Source organism: Protomyctophum parallelum (assembly GCF_964188405.1).
Source record: "Protomyctophum parallelum genome assembly, chromosome: 23".
NCBI classification, from domain to species: Eukaryota; Metazoa; Chordata; class Actinopteri; order Myctophiformes; family Myctophidae; genus Protomyctophum; species Protomyctophum parallelum.
In genome coordinates, this window is record NC_139715.1 from 12,362,908 (window position 1) to 12,384,158 (window position 21,251).

General features: G+C 44.6%; 1 protein-coding gene across 1 annotated transcript in view; it reads left to right on the top strand.

The window, feature by feature from the left end:
* Positions 1–4,309: 4,309 nt before the first annotated feature.
* Positions 4,310–21,251, top strand: part of LOC310854444 (gamma-aminobutyric acid receptor subunit gamma-3-like) — a gene marked incomplete at its 3' end in the record, with an annotated part of 159,740 nt that continues 142,798 nt past the window's right edge. Inside the window, exons 1-2 of the mRNA XM_083759101.1 lie at positions 4,310–4,567; positions 4,913–5,073. Coding sequence (XP_083615227.1) covers positions 4,515–4,567; positions 4,913–5,073 — 214 coding nt within the window. The 5' untranslated portion in view covers positions 4,310–4,514. The remainder of the gene's footprint in view (positions 4,568–4,912; positions 5,074–21,251) is intronic.

Sequence of the window (21,251 nt, forward strand, 5' to 3'; positions counted from 1 at the left end):
GAACGAGGAAAACAATGTTTTGTGTGTTTTTTTCTTCTTCTACAGTATCTTGTGACAGCTCCCATTTTCATTTTGAATGTCACAAGAAAGAAAGCTGTTGACGTTTCAGTGTTGAGTTTTATGCCCTCGGGGAGGGGGGGAGGGGGGGGAAGAGCCAAAGTCTGATGCTGACTTTCAGTGTATTAAGTGTATGTTTTTCTTCATCAGGCTGCTATCTCTTTATTAATGTTTTCAAGTGTATACAGTACTGTATGTGTGACTGACTACTTTTTCTTTAAAAAAAAAGATTTAAGTTTTTCCAGATTTAAATCAAACTTTAAAATGTTGCGCACCTCATCTCTGAAGCGGATGCTCCACTTGAACGTTGAAGAAGCACTTTTGTTTACATTTTGACCCAGACCTGGATGGATTTTAAGGGTATGAACCAAAAAAAACACAGACTCATGGCTCACTACTAGAACAATGTCTTGTTGAATTGCCATCAGACATAGGCTACTCTGAAACAAAAGCTAAAAAAAAAATAAAAAAAATAAAGTCAGTGAGCATATTGCCCAAGGAGTGCTTTAATCTTTTCATTTTTTAGACTTGCTGCATGTCTCACTGTGTCGTCTTGCTCTGGGCTTCTCCCAGCTGTGTAACACAAACACACAACAGTGTTGCATAAGGAGAAGAGACTGGAGCAGCACGGACATTTAGAGCCTTTTATTTAGGTGCTGAGTATACAAAACGACTAACGTTTCGACCTTGCAGTCTTCATCAGAGTCAACACACAACAGTGTGTTTGTGTTACACACTATCTATCTATCTATCTATCTATCTATCTATCTATCTATCTATCTATCTATCTATCTATCTATCTATCTATCTATCTATCTATCTATCTATCTATCTACAACCTCCGATTCCTGTGCAAACCCACATTGTCCTCAGCTATCTTCTGTACCAGCAAGGCCAAGTAAGTACAGAATGTAAGTAAGTAGCTTTATAATGTGGCCCATAGGTCAGGAGTCTTATCTCCTGTTTCTCATGCAAGGCCAAGTACACGAGATAAAGTATGTTTCTGATTGGTATTTGCAAAAGGGGAATTGTGTTTTTTGACTGCATGAATAAATGTGGCTCCACATAGGACCCAATGCCAGACATTTGGGCATGCCTATGAGGCATGCCTCCTAGGCACCAGCTCAGTGGCCTTGTGGTTAGAGTGTCCGTCCTGAGACTGGGAGCTCGGGGTTCAATCCCCGACCGGGTCATACCAAAGACTGTAAATATGGGACCCAATGTCTCCCTGTTTGACACTCAGCATCAAGGGTTGGATTGGGGGTAAGTCCCTGCGACATACTAGCTTCATGTCCAGGGGGTGTACTTGTACTTGTCTTGTACATCAAGCTGCCTCACGCTACAGAAACAGGAGATAGGCTCCTGCCCTGTGGGCCTCATGGCTCAGCAAGGCTACTTACTTACTACTCATGTATAGGCTGGTGCTCAATCCTATTGCTGTTATGTGGAACCACCTAGATTCCCAGCCCCCAGGGGCCCCTGCTGCGAGCACTAGTTGGCCCAGTCCACGGCACAATGGATACATGCACAGCCATCTGTTACTAACTGCAGAGTCGTCGTTATATTAGTGTTGTGGTACTCAAGTCCTTGACTCATCGAGTCCGGTCTCGACGAGTCCACATTGTCATTTACGTGGTCTCGTCTCGGTCTCGCCCCTTAATTTGACTCGGTCTTGACTGTGTCTCGGACCAAGGGACTTGGGACTATATTTCCACCTGGAGTCACAAGTCACTACAATGCAATGAGATATATTTTTTTTATACCCATATTATGAGGAGCCCATTCACATGAATATTACAAGAGAGCAGCTGTCTGGCGCTTATAGACAGCTATCTTTGTTAAGTAACAGTGCAGCATGACGCGCCTGCCTGCTCTTGCAATGTTTTCTGTACCAAATGAGTCTCGACTCGGTCTCACCTCCCGTCGGTCTCGGTCTCGAACCACACACACACACACACACCCCTGGGACTTGGTCTTGACTTCGACTTGCTTTAGTTGGACTCAACTACAACAACGCTGCTGTAGTTGTCATCTCTGTCAATACATTCTTCCTCCCCCTGCCCCTCCACCCCTTATACTACCAGTCCACCCCACCACCACCACCACCACCAGTCCACACTGAGTCACAGCAGCAGCGGACGCATTTGCATTCAGCTTGTGGCGGGAGAGGGGATTTAGTTCCACAGTCACTTAAGTTGCTCCCACCTGTTCGGCAGGGCCCCGTGCGGCCACGTTTAAGCCCTGGATGGCCCGGTGGACGTCAATTTGTCAAAGTTCTTGTTTTTCCATGCAATGTACCGTGCCACCGTCCATCTGGACAGTTGTGTGGCGGGCGGCTGTGTGCCAATGGCACAAATGTGGGGATTGGTTGGCTACGGATGCACTATAGCCGAAGCTTCGTCATCGTCGTGGGGCAGTGGGAGACGGACAGGAAACTGAACATGGGGGTCTCTCATTTGTGAGGCAAATAAACATGGAGCAGTCTGTGAAACAGCGAAAGGGCTTAACCCATTTTGGGCATGAACCCTTTTCGGTGTTGTAAGCATTATGTTATGCTTTACCTATAGGTGCCGCGCTATGAGCTTGTAGATCTGCTATTTTTGAAGAATCGTGAAAATGTGGCACAAATCTTTAATATATTCTTTCAGAGCGAACGTTTTTTAACTCAAATCGTTGCTTCTGAGGGGACAACTGGAACAACATATTTTCAGATGGGGGTCCGAGGACAAATACAGATAATTCTGGGGGTCCTTGACATGAAATACTGAGCACCACTGATATAGAAACATAGGTATTTCGGAAAACCTGGAAGACATTTTTTAAATTTCGATGTCAGGTCTAAAGGGCTTAAGAGGGCTGGAACAGCGGTTCCTAGAAGGGCTAGAGACGAGGCAATTAGTGGAGACAGTGGGGCTGCCTTGCATGCATTAAACCTCGCTTTTTAAATCCTCCACTGGATTTGCATATTTTCTTTTCTCTCCCCCCACAGCTCATAACATGTGGGTTTTATGTATTTAATTTCTAGAAATTGTCAAATAGAGATGAAATAATAGCCTATATATATTTAATATTTTGAACCTGTCACAAACTGACGAGCTGGAGTGCAGCATACACTGCACAGCCAGATAGATTGTGACTGTGAGCCTTCAATAAATCACGGTTGGTAACTTCATTTGACTCGGGGAGGAAAGATGGCACAACATTGATCTGACTATCGATTAATAAACAAGACAGCATTGTTTGCCGCAAGCGTTAATTACCTTCCAGCAAAGATGATTCTCTCTCTCTCTCACACACACACACACACACACACACACACACACACACACACACACACACACACACACACACACACACACACACACACACACACACACACACACACACACACACACACACACACACACACACACACACACACACACACACACACACTTTTCTTGTACTATTTTACTACTACTATTCAAAATTTTTCAATGGCTTTGAACTATTCAAAAATGTTTTTCAAAATAGTACAAAAGGCAAAGACGTTTATAGGAATAAGGGGTATAGCACTGGCGACAATAGGGCCCTTAATGTAGTAGATAATATAGATATAGACCAGACTCCAGATACGTTGCATATTATGCATTTCCTTTTCCTCCAGCAATACATGTTTCATCCTCTAGGGGGTAGCCTAGTCTCTTCAAACGCAGCAATGCTACAAGGCAGCCACAAGCCAGCCAGCCAGCCAGTGATTGGTAAACAGTGATTGCCTAATTCCAAGTCAATTCAAACCCTGTTTGGGTAGTACTACTAGGCTACTTTTAGGAGCTGAGAGTTTATGGGGAAGGCGTCTGTCTACGTTCCTCAAACCTGCAAGCTCGCAGGCCTATACCTGACTTTTCCAACTTGAGGACAATCGATCGATTTGGCTGATCGCCTAATTAATTAGGCTAACAACACAACACAACAACAACAACCGCAACAACAACAGCAGCTGACGCGTTTTGAGCGGCGCACCACCGTCTTCGAAGTTCGGCCGCACACACAGCCACACACCGGTTGCAGGCGCGGCGTTAAGGGGAGTAGGAGAAGGAGGAGGAGAGAGGATCGAGCCAGATTATTTGCTCCATTAATTGATCCGCCTGGTGGTGCGTCAGGAGGACTCCGGAGCGCCCCAGAGAATCCCCGAAGAGAGAGGCAGAGAGAGAGAGAGAGAGAGAGAGAGAGGCAGAGAGAGAGGGAGAGGCTCGGCTCATATCAAACCCCGATGTGGTCGCGGATGTCCAGCAGCGGGAGAGAAAGTATATCGTGGGCGGATGAAGAAGTTTAGGAGAAGGATTTGACGGTAGATATAGTACACGCACGCAGACAGACACCTATACAGCGGCGGGGGACGAACTCTATCGCACGGATCTCCATCAATCATCCTCCAGGTCTGTGATCAACCGAAGGCGATCCGCTCATATGGGAAGATGACCATCAAGTTTGTGGTCATTGTCGTGCTACTTCAAGCCGTTCATTCTCGGTATGTCTGTTTAATTGTCTTTATTCCCCCCCCCCCCCCCCCTTAATTATAAACTGTATTTTCGAAAAGGAAAAAAAAAGTTTCGAAATGTGTCTGTTGGGAATTCTAATGTTATTAACGAATCTGATATCCATGCATGGAAGATAATTGGGCGTTTAGGCTTGCTATATAATGTCATATAGGCTGCTAGAACTGACGCATGTGACATTGGCTTTCTAGATGGCCTACGTTTTCAGTTTCATACAAAAGTATATCCCTCCAGATTTATTGTATTTTTAGTAGGCCTAATCATAAAATTAGCCAATAATGCCTCCTCGCCTTTCATTCACCCCCCCCACAATGCAGTTCCGATCACCTAGAATACATGGACGATGAAGACGATGAAGATCACCACGATATGACCATTAATCAAATGCTGGTACCGAGAAGTCACCAGGCGGACGCCACTAACATCCTCAACAATTTACTCAAGGATTACGACAAGACGCTCCGGCCTGATATCGGTGGTAAGTTGGATTCATTCTGTTTGTAATTTTTACAGTATAGGCTAGGCTACAACTTTTGAGTGGCGCTGCCGGCGGTGCTGAATAGCTTGGCTTGTGTGGTCGTGCTGATCTGATGTGCATTTTAGGCTTGCTATCAAAAACGGGGCTCTCGATGTACAACTTTGAGGGATGAAGGTGTTGCATGCAGAGACAGTGCTGCCTGATCACTGCATGCTGCTGCTATTTTGCCCATTTCTGTAAGAATGACATTGTTCAATGTTCATATGCCACAGTTGGCAGTTTGGCCTACAGGTGGAGAGGCCAAATGTAATAACAAGTGACATGTTGTTATTTTTATGGCATGGGTGCCAACATTAGCACAAGCAGGGAAGAGAGTGCTCACTGGCACGCTCGCTGTCATGTGAGAGGCACACTTGACTATCAAGAAAATGAAAACTTGACACCTCAGAAAAGGTTGGCCGACCCCTTCCCTATAATATGTCAAAGCGCTCAACGAATTGCCGCACCACAGCTGTCCGCAAAATACATTTTGCTAACAAAGTGAAACTCACAAGGTGGGCTGTCCATCACCAGCGCAGGAACCTGAACCCTGGTTCACCCTCTGGGTTCTTTATCCCATTCTGAATGGGCATCATGTTATGCTTTAGCTATTGAAAAATAGCAGATCTACAAGCTGCCACCCTGGAAGTGCAGTGTCAGCTAAAATGCATGCCACATACTGTAAGTAAGGTGTTAGATAGTGAGGTTCTGCACAAGTTCCATATCCTGTTAAGACCCGAGGGCGATTCTACGAATGCCTGACGAATCGGTAGTTCTCACACTTTCAAGGTTTGTTTTCTTCAAAAATGTTACAAAAATATGTATGTATGTATGTACGTATGTATGTATATGTGATGTCCCGATACTGTATCGGTATCGGAAAAGTATCGGTATTGGCCCTTATTTCTCATATCGATTCTGGGTGACAGCAGACTGCTGGGCGAGTGCTGGTGCTTTGGCATGGGGGGGGGTAAGATCTTAATTTTTGGGCCTATTGAGAACTCTAGTTTCTAGTTGGGGCGGGCCCGTCTAGAGTTTGAATGGACAGGTATCAGTCAAATGGGAGACATCGAAGAGGAAGGATGGATGGGGAAGGATCAACATATGGAATGTCAGAACAGGTCAGCTCTCCTGTGGAGATCTAAGGGTTTGTGGTCAGATGTAGAGTTGCAGGGCCAATATTGATCTCACATGCTCCCTGATCCCTGATGATGTTACGTGATGTCACGTGCTCCATCCCTGATGATGTCACGTGATGTCATGTGCTCCATCCCTGATGACAAGCTCGCTGTGAGCGTGTACATCTTTTGAATAGCCTACGCAAAATTCAAAAATTACACAAGTGGGAGGGGGGGGGGGGGCAGATGAAGATGAACAACTGTGTCAAGAGGTGTAGAAGTCGGCTAACTTCCCTGGAAGACACACTCCTATCCTTATTAAAATCCCGGGATGTAGTTTGGGCTGCGGGTTGGATTCAAAGGTCCATCGATCATGGTGGCAGGCACAGGGGCTCATGGTGTGGGAGAGGGTAGGATAGGAAGCCCATAGTCCTGTTTCCATGGAGCTGCTGCCGACCGTCCATCTTCCAACAAACCAAAGACTTTTACACTCCCGACAGTAATAGCCTAGTATATGAACCACTGCACATGCTGTACAAAACTCTTGGAACAACACGCAATGGGAGATTATTAAAAGAATAGCTGTACATTCAGGCAACCGTATCGACATTTAAACCCTTTTTTCTTTTCCACTTTAGAATGTTTAGCGTGAATCTACAAAGATGTAGACTCTGCTGTCAGGTGTGGGACTGATAAGAATAACTGGTCAGTGGTCATTCTAGGCAACTATATCAAAATTAAAAACTTTTTCACCCCAAATTAAACTGTAGATTTGTGAGCTAAACATTCTAAACTACTGTATACAAAAATCCTGCTGTTTTTGTTTTTTGTATTTATTGTCCTTTGGATGTAGTTGCAATTACAACGAAGATAAAAAACAGCTTTATGTTATACTTTAGCTATTGAAAAATAGCAGATCTACAAGCTGTGGCACGCTACGAGCTTGTAGGTCTGCTATTTTTGAAAAGTCGTGAAAATGTGGCACAAATCTTTGAATATATATTCTTTCAGAAGACTTTTTTTTAGTCAGGCCTAAATTGGTTAATGTCATTATATCCAACATTATAGGGAACTTATTTTATGTGCAATCATCCCCAAACAACCTTGTCATGACTTGCACTTGCTGGCGGCTTTTATTTGTTGATGCATATATTAATTGCATCGTTTATTTTTAGCTCAGTTACACATAATGTGCCTTCCAAATAGGGATGCAAGTTTGATGAGATTCCGTTGACAAACCGCAGTAAAATGTTAATGACACACCTCCTTAAATATGAATGCCATCACAGGAGTATGTGCAGCAGCGGAAGTGTGACACACACACACACACACACACACACACACACACACACACACACACACACACACACACACACACACACACACACACACACACACACACACACACACGCACACACACGTACGCTCTGGGAGATACTGTTAAGGCAAAGACGGATCTAGGACATTTAAATCAGTCAGAATAGTGACTCCCTTTATTTGCAGTATTGCGTTACACAGTCACGCAGGCAGACAGGCGCCAGTACACAACACACACACACACATAACACACATGCGTGTTGACATTCAGTCATAAAAAAAAGCTTCTTCCTGCTGAATCTGTCAGCGAGACTGGCTGTTATTTTGGCTGTTTGCATCAAACGGCAGTGTGAGAAGCCAGAGAATGTAGCCTGCAGTGTAGGAGCTTGAGAGCCTGTTGGTCAGAACTCACTGTCCCAGAACTAGACTGCTATGCTGTGCGGAGGCGTGCTCTGGCCCAGCTATACTAACTGTCCTTCCACGTTGCTGTTTTAGCATTCTGGCAACCGAGGGACGCACAGCTGACACTAATTATGCTAATGGCGTGTATACACATCTTTAGGATCAGAACCATCTTTTGGAGCATATGAGTGTGCGGGTTCCCTTCTCTTTTCCTCAGAACCACGGGGTGCCTTGGGTGTGTACTGTATAGGTGTCTTTAGGTCCTTTTTATTGATATCAAACCATATTCTAAAAAACATTTTTTTTATGCCTTTTTTGTTTAGCCTTTCCTTCTTAAGCCCTAACCACACCAATGGGTCAAGACGGTTTTAGCGTTGTCCCTGCGGTGTGATATGTCTTGTTGCAGACCCACGTTGACTCTAGTGATTCCATGCATGGAATTCAATGACCCAAACCACACCAAAGGGTCAAGACGGTTTTAGCGTTAACTCCTTGCAAGCGTTTTGACCCAAGGAGTTGCATGGTTGACCCTTTGGTGTGGTTAGGGATTTAAGCACACTAGACCGGTTTTGCGCATTCACACTGCCGTTCACTTCCTTGTTTACGGACCGACAAAAGTGGCTCTAAATAATACAGGTGTAGTGGATATGGGTGATTGTGAATGGGGCGTGGCTAATGATTGAGGGTGGTAGATGGGGAAGCGATTGAGATTGTCGAGTGGCCGTGATAAGCAGTAGGTGGTCTTTACCCCTGAACCTACTTTGAACACGACTACATTTAAATCATCAAAATATTCATCCCTACATAAAAATAAGGTAAATAAGATAAGAGTGATAAATGGAGTGGAAATATAAAATATTCACTAGGCTATTTTACTTACTGTACTGTATTCTGGCCTCACCAAAGGCAGTTTACTCCCACATTAAATGATGCGAAGCCTGCATAGCTAGTTCAGGCAGACAACTTGTGAACGCGTCACGTGCAATCTCTACCTGATCAGGGCGGCTCATTTAAACTGCCGCTGTCATTCTTGGCTTCTCTCTCCTGCTGTGCGGTCGCTGCTGCTGCCTCTCCAGGCTCTGTTTCTATAGGTGTATTTTCCATAGAGTTCCTGTACTAATTCCAAAGTAGCTGCCCACCACCGCAGAGTCTGGGGGTTCCAATGCACCGCGGAGCGTCTGTATCCGAATTGCCCGTTAAGGGGAGGAAGCCGCGCGTGCAGGGTGATTTGTCACATGTATTCCTATGGGCTGGGGACATGGGTGTCAGCCACAGTCTGCATGTATTCCTATGGGCTGGGGACATGGGTGTCAGCCACAGTCTGCATGTATTCCTATGGGCTGGGGACATGGGTGTCAGTGGGGAGTGTTGGCCGGGAGAAGTAGGACAAAGTGCTCTGCAACACCCTCCCCGTGGGGTCTCTCCATCTTCCATTATATTGGCTGTGCTCTCCAGGCGTAGATTTGCACTCCTTTGAGCGCACCACCTATAGGCCTATCTTACTTCTGTTTTTTTCTGCATTGTCATTTCCATTTTCTCATGGAATCAGCAATGTTAGGCCCCCAATCCTCATAAGTGGGTGACCCGTTTCCGTGCCTAAAAGTGACCCACATTCTCTGCCAGCTGAGTTGAGCCTTAACTGAGTGGATGAGTCATCTCCTAGGGTGTCCTCGTGTGAGGACAAGCTTATTTTGTGTCATTTTGTGTTATTTTGTGTCAACTCCCCTTTGGACTCTGTGTGTGATAAGGGTGCGTGTGTGTGTGTGTGCGCGTGTGTGCGTCCTTACCGGACCGCTATGATCTAGTCTTAACGTGGTACTCCTGATTCACACGTTAGAGAGTCAGGAGCCTGAGGTCATGCCACAATTAGCTCTGGTCCATAGCTCTAATGCGTTTCATTTAGAGCTATGTTACTCTCAACTTCCGCCGCTCGCATGAATGCAGACCAGCCTCTCCTCTTTATCGTAAATAAAAAAGAACGTTTTTGCTACTCACCTAAACAAAGGCGGGTTGTGTCATTAGAAAGCCTACTTTCCTTACTGTACTTTTTGGCCAAAAGGGGATTTTGTTTCCACCGGGAAAGAAAATACTTTAAGTTACTCCACTGCGCCTTCTACCGATATTTCCCAGAGAATTGCCTCATAGAGAATAATTTTCCTCCGGTGAAAAAAAATCCCTTTCTGGCCAAAAAGTACAGTTTATACGTGTGGTGGGGGGCTCAGAGTATTCCCACTAAGGAAAGTAGGCTTTCTAATGACACAACCCGCCTTTGTTTTGGTGAGTAGCAAAAACGTTATTTTTATTTACGCTAAAGACGAGAGGCTGGTCTGCATTCATGCGAGCGGCGGAAGTTGAGTGTAACATAGCTCTAAATGCAACACATTAGAGCTATGGATCAGAGCTATGCCACAATATACTCTGTCAAGAACATTAATTAAAATGCGAAAATTAGCTCACATTCTAAAAATGCCCTAATATATGAATATAATGAATGCCCTAATTCATATGAAAATAAGAAATTGGTTAGAAACAAATCTATTTCACAGTTTAGTTTAGCTTGTGGTACCTAGCTCTTATCTAGAGTAATTACAACAAGAGCAATCAGGGAACCCCTTCGCAAAGAAAATAAAAAGAAAAGAACAGGAACTCTGTTTGGTTCTGTGTTTATTACTACAATGCATGTATTTTTACGGCAGCGGTGCTGAAAGAGATTCAACCAGAGCAACTGTAGATGATCATCACAGATCGTAGTCCTTAAAATGTGAAACAAAGGACTTTTCCTTTACACAAGAGTTACATTAAAACAGATAATTTTAATGTATATGGAATGGATTGGGATTGGGAGTCCCAAAGATAAAAAAACAAACATTATATTCCGTTTGTACTTTCTCAGAGTTACCCTTATGAGGTCCATTTGGTGGGCCCTGGCCCAGACGTTGAGAAAACGTTTCCAACGTGTATTTTTTACCCTGTTAGTGTGACTCTGTGAAGGCTGTTAGTGTTGGTATTCTGCCCAGTGTATAGGCAGACCGCAGGGTGGCAAAACAATGCTCCTGCTAAGCATGCATACAGTGAGACGAGACTGTCTGCTGCACACAGACAGACTGCACAAATATGGCCGAGGTCAAGCAAAAGGTTACGTCTCTCCCAATACATCAACTGTGCACGGTAAAATTCCCCCTCCGGTGTCTTCAGAATGTAAAAAGAAGAAGAAAAAAAACGGCCCACTACTCGCTCAGAGTAAATTTAATACCGTGCTCTAATCATTTGCCGGGCACTGCACTCGTGCGCAACTTGGAGAGAACGTGGGCAGGAAAGTGCTTCATGCCTGTGGTGTGTCCTCGACTCCTCATGGGTTGACAAGGTTGTTCAGTAATGGGAAGGTCACGGTATTAATTGGCCGCCAACAGCCCGTTTTTCCCATGGTAGAAACCTTGTATATCCACATTTCAACTGTTCGTTTTTTTTAATGTCTATTTTCACTAAAGTTAGCGTTTCGTTTCAGGTAAAGCGTCAAGTAAAGTTTTTTTTGGACGTACAAGGTTTCTGTCCGTCTTGTTTATGTGGAGGCAGAGACAGATGATGAGAGTATAGTGGACCGGCTCAGCCTTTAAGCCCCCGATATCTGCCACTGGGCCATCCCCATTGTTTGAGAGCACTTTGCTTTCTGGATAGGGAGCAGGCCTGGGTCAAACAGGATTCTTTTTCAGCGTGATATCCACAGTGGTGACTGTAAAGTACGTGCATGTACTTGAGGACTGAGGAGTGTACTTTTTTTTAGTATCTGTTCTTTTCTTTTTTTTTTTAGATATTTCTTTTTGCGGCTTACGCCTTTTTTGAAGGGACAGACAGTAGGCTGACAGGAAACGGGAGAGAGTTAGGGGAAGACATGCAGTAAAGGCCGTGTCGGGCTCGGGAGTCGAACCCGCGGCACACTGCGACTGGATTACCAGTCGGGTGCCCAGACAGAGAGAGTATCTGTTCTTTACTTGAGTATTTATTTTTGGTTACATGTATGAGTTTCACTCAGCTACATTTCCAAGACAAATATTGTACTTTTGACTGCCTGGTTGTATTGTACTTTTCAATGTATGTAGTGTGTACCACAACCACTCAAAACCCTATTTCAAATATAGTGAAACTGGCCGATCTACAAGCTCACAACCTGAGTTTGTAGATCGTTTGGGGGGGAAATATTTACATTATTACAATGTTTATACAAAGCAAAGGCCGTCTGGATCGGGACTCGACCCCGCGGCACACTGTAAATAAAGCTCCATTGCCAGCACAGGTGCCCAGATGGCTACGCCAGCCGCCCGGGCCATTTGATTTCATTTTCGTTGCATTTCTATCCCTCCGTCGTGTACTCAAAGAAAATCCAGACCATGAATTACTTGCAAATTCACGTAGGCCTATTGGATAACAATAATGTCAAGGGGCTAAAGCGAGTTGTGGCATGCAATTTATTTTTCGCTTATTTTGCTTTTGTGTGACTTGGAGAGCCGTTTGGCCAAAAGCGATTGGAAAGTCTACCTCCAGTTTCTCGATCACGGAGCGCAGTAGAGGCAGCACAAATTTAAAAAAATGAAATGAAAATGGACAATGTTTGTGCATGGCCAGGTTATCCTACGAGCCAAGGTTCTACCACATTAGATCATGGGCGTTCAGCGGCTTGTTTGAGGAAGAACTGTGTTCATGGTGTGATTGCATTTTCCTTTATTTTAAATGGATATGCGACGGGTAACACCTGGACACTGATGTGTCTTAACTGGCCTTTTATCAGATTGAACCTCGGTATTCTCAGAATACAATAAACGCTGGACAGTGGTCTTGCAGTGGCCTCAAGGGCTCAGGCAGAGCCAATATGTAGAGACCCCCCCCCCCCCCCCCCTCCATTCCCATTCGGTCATCAGTTTCATGTCATCCCCACCCTCTCAAACCCTGCTTTTCTGTCTCTCATTCCTTGCCCTGTCCAAATGAAATGCTGTGTAAAAAAAAAAAAAAAAAACCTACGCCATCAATTATTTATTATTTTTTGATGGTTGTCATATCTTCAATATTGTAGATCACTGCGACGTAATGAATTCTCTGTGAGTTTATTGAGCTTGATGGATGAAAGATGACATGTCGTAGCGCGGCACCGAGTGCCGCGTTTTAGAAGGCATTTGTAGAATCGTCCTCTAACCCATTCTGACCGGGCACCCATTTTGGTGTCAGCATCATGTTATGCTTTAGCTATTGAAAAATAGCAGATCTACAAGCTCATATCGCGCCACCGAGTGGCGCGATACGAGCTTGTAGGTCTGCTATTTTTGAAAAAAATCGAAGAACGACTGACATTTTTAGAATCTGATCTCAGGTCAGAATGGGTTCGTCAGACCAGCGTGTGTCCAGTTGAAACCTCGTATGAATCTCATCTCAGGTCAGAATGGGCTAAATGGGTTAAAATCCTCATGCTCGTTTCGGTCCCTCCGACATTATCCACACCGCCTCGGCACGCGGTCCAACTGACCACACTACCCCGCTTCAGCCAATCGCAAGCCGCGTCTCACAACCTATACGAAAACGATACAATACTCCCACCCCCTCTCCAGTTTCTGATGTGATCCTCCCAAGCGAAACCAAGTGCCATTTTCACGTAGAGAGCTGGAACTGTCTGAAAGTTTATCTGTTTACTGTAATCCAGTCTGTGTGCAATCACTAGCTTCCAGTAATCATACCAGTCACGATTATAGCTAACCCTTTAAAATGAAAGCTGCCAGGGGAAATAATTGGGGAGCTCAGCTGTGTGTACGTGCGTGTGCGTGCGTGTGCACTGTGTGTAAGTGTAAGTGTGCGTGCTCACTCGCACGCACGCACACAGATGTAAGCAAATTTGTGCAGCCTAGCATTTGTGTGTGTGTGTGTGTGCGCGCGCGACTGAGCGCGCACGTGTGTGTGTGTGTGTGTGTGCGCGCGACTGAGCGTGTGTGTCTAATTGCCACCCACTACACCAGCTGCTGTTGTAATGGCAGTCTATTGCACTCGTCTTCCTCTCGTGCTGATGGCTTCATTTCATCCTCAGCATAAAATATGGTCTGTCTACCTCGTCGTGTATTTGCTCATTTATCCCATGTTGCATAAGAAGACCTCTGAAACAATGGGAGAGATGTGCTTTGCTCGTAGTCTGCATGCAAAGTGTGTGTGTGCGTGCGTGCGTGCGTGCGTGCGTGCGTGCGTGCCCTACCCAAACATGTGACTGTGATTCATACAAAAGTCAGGTGCGTTTCTCCGAAAACTCGACAGACATCAAAGGCTGCTCTGCGATGGATGTGTGCAGCTGTTAACACTCGTGATATTGTTCTTCTTCTCTCTCTCTCTCATCCCTTCTCTTGTCGCTTGTGATTCTCTCTCCCGTTGTCACAGTGCCCTCTTTTCTTTGCAGCTTTTTTTCTTTTTTCTTTTTTTTTTACCTCTCGGCCCATTTGCCCTCTCTTTATCTCTCCCTATTCCCTCTTGAATCTACTCTCACCTCTGCTCGCTCATCTCAATTACTCTTCTCGCTCTATCTCCCATTCCCTTTGTCACCATATATCTTCATCTGTGTCTCGTCGTTTTTTCTCTCCCTGATGGTTTTGGGACAGCAGGTATTCTGTCCCAAAACGTGACTCTCTCGCGCGCGCGCGTGCACGATACGATACAACTCTATTGTCAGCTTGCACTGAAATTAGTTTTGCGTCCATGACGTCACCGTTCAAGATACAGACAAGGCAGACACAATACATTACAAAAAGATACACTACAGGACACTCATCACAGAAACGGACAGGAACAAGAACATGTCCTCTGGTTTACCGATTTTGGTTTCAAAGCAGAACAGACTGGTGTACAAAAGAGTTCTTTAGCCGGTTTTTCTTATATTTAGTGACTCTAAACCGCTTCATGGAGGGCAACAGTTTGTCCTCCGATAATCTTGCACACTGCTGGGTCGATTAGCATGATATATTCTCACGGCTCACACTGACAGTATTTTGCATATTAATCAATGAAAACTGTCTTTATCCGTTCCGCCCAGCCTATGGGATAGGCATCCCACCAGGGTGGTTCTTCGCAACACCTGTCCCTCCGTCTTATGGATTGTTTCTGAACTACCGTAGTTCGCCAGTATTGGCCAACATTAGATTAATACCAAAATATACTGTACATTTATAAACCTACTCCAAAAAAAGTGGTCTGAAGTTTTGAATGCTCACACTCTGCAAAGCTTGCACCAAATTATTATTATTGTCTCCACCAGCCGAAGGCATGGGGAGAGTATGTTTTGCACTCCGTCCGTCCGTCCGTGTGTCCGTGTGTCCGTGACCAGCTAATCTCAGCCACCGTTAACCCGGTCGATGCCAAATTTTGCACACACACTCCCTGGATGCCAACGATGAACCTCTGCCCCAAACTTTCCAGAACGGCCTGTTATAGCGCCACCAGGAAGCCGCTTTGTGCAAAACAAGTTTTTTCACAGTACACCTACAGATTTTGTCCAAACATCACGCAAATTGGTACACAGTCTCTCTAGAGCCATTCAACGAAACGGGTCTTTCAGATTTCTCAGACTCCATCCTGATTGGTTAAGATTGGCTTCCAAAGTTCACAGGAGTGCTCAGTTTCAAACAAAATGCTGCAAATCATGAACACATCGCGTGATTTCCGTGAAATTGTGCACGCACATTTCCACTAGGCCGAGGACGAAATGCCACATGAACAATTTCAACTCAGCCTCAAGGTGGCGCTATAACTGGCCGAAAAGTGTTTTTACCTCTAACTGCACGGATCTGTGGATAACCTGGTGGAGACCTGTGCCCAGAAGGGCACTTTTTCTAGTTATTATTATTATTATTACTATTTTGCAGTGCCGTCTTGTGAAAATCTTACCAAATGTTAGATTTGAAAATACTGTAACATTTTTAATGACATGACATCCGATTCCCTACTTAAATTGACATTAACCATGTCATGAGTGTGTGTTGAGAGATCTCTCTCTCTATCTCATGGCTGTCTGTCACACATGCACACACACGGGTCGGATGCCTGCATGGTCTGTCACCTTCCAGATAAAGCTCTGAACGCCTCGTCCTGCGTGTCATTACTTCTCAGTTTTATGTACAATTGACTGTCACCTCGTGTAGGCGTCATGCCAGTGACTTTACCGATCTTACTCCCTGTCACGGTTGCAAAGGCCGTGACGCACAGAACGCACAGAAAGTGTCAGAATTAGTTTTTGCATTCATACATTCAGGCACTGACTATACAGCATAGACGCAGTCTCAAAGTTTGCCAGTTGACATGCCATGTCATGACTAGGGGTTATAGTGACGTGTGTGTGCTAGAAATGTTAACCATTGACTTCAAATTATTTGCTGTAATTGGACTGGTATAGCCAGTGGCAGTCATCTTCGCTTCGTGGTGATTGCTTCATTAGTACATCCCCAGACCTCAACTGATGTGTTCGTGTTACGAATATCGTAGTACAATTTTTACCTATAACATGCAGCTCTCTTCGTGGAATTGGACTTGGGTACGAGGTGAAGTTATCAGTCCACCCACAGGAAACTCATTGTGCTCTTTGAAATAATTCTTGCCACTCATCAAGCCTATATATATATATATATAAACCTTCGGTCAGTAAGGTAGAATCTTGCCGCTGTTCACCAAAAATGAATTGTTTAACGTAATTACGCATTGGATTTCATTTTTGTGAATGTGTATTTACATAGTCAATGTATTCACCGACATGCAACAGTGTGAAAAAATAGACTTGAAGCGAAAAAGCTACAGAGCAGCAGAAAATCATGGGCCAAATGGAATCTAGAGGAATGCCCACAATATTATCCGTATTAATATAATATTTTCACAGCCTAAAATGTCATGATGAAATCAACTCTGCCAACTTGCAGCACCCTCTATTGGTGAAGGGGTTTACTGTATATCTGGACAAATCTTAAAAAGTCTAAATTGTGAATGGTAAATATACTGCATTATCATCGGTGTGAAACGGTGAAAAATGTGTGGGGGAAAAGAAAAGGGCATTTTGGATAGTAATGGCACAACATATTTGTTGTTTTTCGACGGGGGGGTCCGTGGCCAAATACGATGTTGGGGTCCTTGACTTGGAAAAAGTTTGAGAACTTTTGCTTTACTTGACGTAGGAAGTGTACCTGTGAAATATACTTCCAAAACAGGACATAGAAGTCCTCGGGCTTTGATCTCTCCTGGCTTTGAAGTTCCTTTGGTCCGGCAGACCTCAGCCTCCTTGATCCTCCCTAGAGGTGGCATTCTGGCACAATAACGTCAGGGCCTCACTCCAGAAATATTTCAAGTTGCGACGACATTTCATTAGAGCACGAGGAACTTTGAAACCTGCCCAAAAGGACTTGCTCTGCCTCTTCCTCTGTGTGTGTCTGTGTGTGTGTGTGTGTGTGTGTGTGTGGGTACCCCCATCTGAAATGGTTTGTAAATTAATTATAATTATTTTTTTATTGAAGATTGTCAAAATATATTTAAAATGGCAGACGTCAGTGTTGCAAATAGGCTGCGTCCCTAGACGCAATATATTGATAAAGGACGCAACTGTGTTGCCCTCCGGGGGTCCCTGGACAAAAGTACTGTACAGTAACATAATCCGTGCGTGCCAGGTGCCTCACAGCACGTGTGTGTGTTCTACATACCGTATACAGTACACACGTGCACACCTATGCAGCAGTTGGGTATACACAAAGGTGTCGTCTTTCCTTTTCATGAAACATCTGGTCTCGTCACTTTGGCACATCCACCAGCCAGCCGGCCCTTCTATGCTTCCCGTCTGAGGGAGCTGGAGTGGTGTCTGTTGTGTCAATTCAAACGTCTAAAAGCCTTTCAGCCGCCCCTCATATGAGCACATTGAGTGTGACATTAGTGTGACATTAGTGTGACATTAGTGTGACATTAAGACCCCAAAAAATGCCTTCTAATTCAGTAGTTGTCTCCACCAGCCGAAGGCATGGGGAGAGTATGTTTTGCACTCCGTCCGTCCGTCCGTGTGTCCGTGTGTCCGTGTGTCCGTCCGTCCGTCCGTCCGTCCGTGACCAGCTAATCTCAGCCACCGTTAACCCGGTCGATGCCAAATTTTGCACACACACTCCCTGGATGCCAACCATGAACCTCTGCCCCAAACTTTCCAGAACGGCCTGTTATAGCGCCACCAGGAGGCCGCTTTGTGCAAAACAAGTTTTTTCACAGTACACCTACAGATTTTGTCCAAACATCACGGAAATTAGTACACAGTCTCTCTAGAGCCATTCAACAAAACGGGTCTTTCAGATTTCTCAGACTCCATCCTGATTGGTTAAGATTGGCTTCCAAAGTTCACAGGAGTGCTCAGTTTCAAACAAAATGCTGCAAATCATGAACACATCGCGTGATTTCCGTGAAATTGTGCACGCACATTCCCACTAGGCCGAGGACGAAATGCCACATGAACAATTTCAACTCAGCCTCAAGGTGGCGCTATAACTGGCCCAAAAGTGTTTTTACCTCTAACTGCACGGATCTGTGGATAACCTGGTGGAGACCTGTGCCCAGAAGGGCACTTTTTCTAGTTCTCAAATGTTTCCGTGCCAATTAAGGACCCCCAAAATGAGATGTATTTGGTAGCGAATCCGTCGCCTGCATTTTCTTCGTGCCAGGGACACCCAAAAAAAGAAGATTTGTGTTGCAAGATTCTAAATTATTCAACATTTTTGCAGCACGGCACAATGTGACACGCTGTGATGTGAGCTGGCATATCTTCTATTTTTGAGAGCCACTGTTCTAAATCCTGTTTTTTGAAAAACACATGTTGCTATACTGGATATATAGCTAAAATCTTAAATGACATGGATGCTTGCCCAGTTTTAATCTGTTAAAATGGCTAAACGAAACGTCCATGTTCCATTCCAAGGACAGGCCCACTGTCATAACAGGGCAAAAGCAATGTCCTGTCCTCTCAATTTAATTTTGTAGTTCTAGGGATGCACCGAAAGGGAAATTCTTGGCCGAAACCGAATATAGGAAACAGTTGGCTGAATACCGAATATCCGAATATGATTAATATTATATATCCTTTTTCCTATGTCATGGCCGTACCTTAAAGCTACCTGATTTATGGCAAAAGAAATGGCTATGGCAAAATTAATAATAAATAATAATCACTATTATGGGTCCATAAAACATTTATTCAGCTCTTTTGAATACATTAATTGCATACACTATTTGGTGATATATTTTCTGCCAATTCAGGCCGAAACCGAATAGTAATAATAATATTTTCTGCGGCCGAATATTCGGTGCGTCACAATTTTGTACCATCAGTTAATAATCATGATTACAATATTAATCCTACCCTAGGCCTAGAGTATAATACTTATATTAATATATATTAATCATACCCTAGGCCTAGAGTATAATACTTATATTAATATATATTAATCATACCCTAGGCCTAGAGTATAATACTTATATTATTAATCATACCCTAGGCCTAGAGTATAATGCTTAGTTGACTGGGCTCTATACTACCTCGACACCAAATCTCTTCCCCGGATATAGCTGATCTACAATGACACAACGCGTCGCAAAACAATGCATCGTGGAGCTTGTAGATCAGCTATTTTGGCCAAATATCTGCTCGCAGAATATAGCTGGGTAAAAAAATAATTGGGTTTACAATTTTATCCATAACAGCAGCCCTATAGCAGGAAGTCATTATTTTTCGTCTTTGGAGTCATCCCCGATAGAGAATGTGGATTTCCTTGCTGAAACCCTCTCCTTCCATTCCATCCCTGCATGCTCCAGTTCTAATGAGAAACCACAAAAAGGGGTTGGGCGGTTGAGAGCAGGGGCGGGTGGCTACCTGGGCTGGAGTAATGATTCAGAACGGAGGCTGGCTCATGGCCACAGATGCTGCCTATTCCTCTGTGCCCAAACCACCTAATTGATGATGGGCCCTCCCGGCCTGTCCTCACCATGGCCCCGCACTTTCCTCTGTTCCCATGCGTGGGCAGCTGCATGTTGGCGTAGCAGGAGGAAAGGCAGCGAGCTTGGACTCCTGAATTGTAGCTACTCTGACGAGGGACATGGCCTCTCTAGGGAACCGAAGACGTCTGTCATCGTGGCTTATATTTCCACCTAATGCCAGGCATCTAGCGTGGAACAAGCTGGAAAAATGGAAGCGCTTTCGGAGGTAAAGTGAGAGACGTGGTGCGATGTTTTTTGTTAAGTCTCATTATTTAATACCATAGTTTCCCCCCTGCTTTCGCAACAGGTGATTCAGTCATGCTGTTCATTCTCTCTATCGAGGTTTGTACACAAGAACTGAGTGGTGCATCTCTCTCTCTCTCTCTGTCTCTCTGTCTCTGTCTCTGTCTCTGTCTCTGTCTCTGTCTCTGTCTCTGTCTCTCTCTCTGTCTCTGTCTCTGTCTCTGTCTCTCTCTCTCTCTGTCTCTCTCTCTCTCTCGCAGGCAACAGTGCAGCACTATCTCTCTGTTTCTGGCACAACAGCTGTGCCAGAAACACCTGTGAGTGGGGAGTGTTGGCTGATGAATGAATATCAACATCCTAATACAGGGGGGTCAAATTATGACAGGCAATTCCTCCTGTCAAAATATGACATCCTAAATATCAACATCCTAATACATCCTAATTAGAGACCTGCCGATGGAGTTTTTTGTCACCCGCAACCGCAAATGCATTATCCGCCCGCTATCCAACCGCACCATCCTTTTTAATAATTTATATTAACCGCACCATCCGCCAACCGCGGTTACCCGCGGCAACCGTGGCTAAATCCGCCATCTGCAGGTCTCTAGTAGTCACATACATAGTTACATAGTCACATAGTCAGGTTAACACGGACATTGCTGTTCCTTGGAGTGGTTGCACCACTCAAAAAGAATGTCTAAAAGAACATGCTGTACTGTAACAGTTGCTTGTTGACGCATTCGTTGCTTACTGTCATTCGTAACCTAATGTTTATTTCCATGCCATGTCTCATACATAATTAAGCTCAGAATACATGTACGTGTTGTGAACTTGTAGATCGGGTATTTTCAGTGTGCGAATACCCACGTGCGACCAAGTAGAACTCGGCCACTTTTCCTTGCTTTCGAAGCATTGCAGACCGCGAGCACAAGCATTGCAGGTGAAAAGTTGCAGATTGACTTCTAAAGACTTCTCTCCCGCTGTAGTAATAAGTTCTTTGCAGTGGATTTAACATTCATGGAGAGGTTGGCAAGATTGTCTTTTAGCATTTGAGTG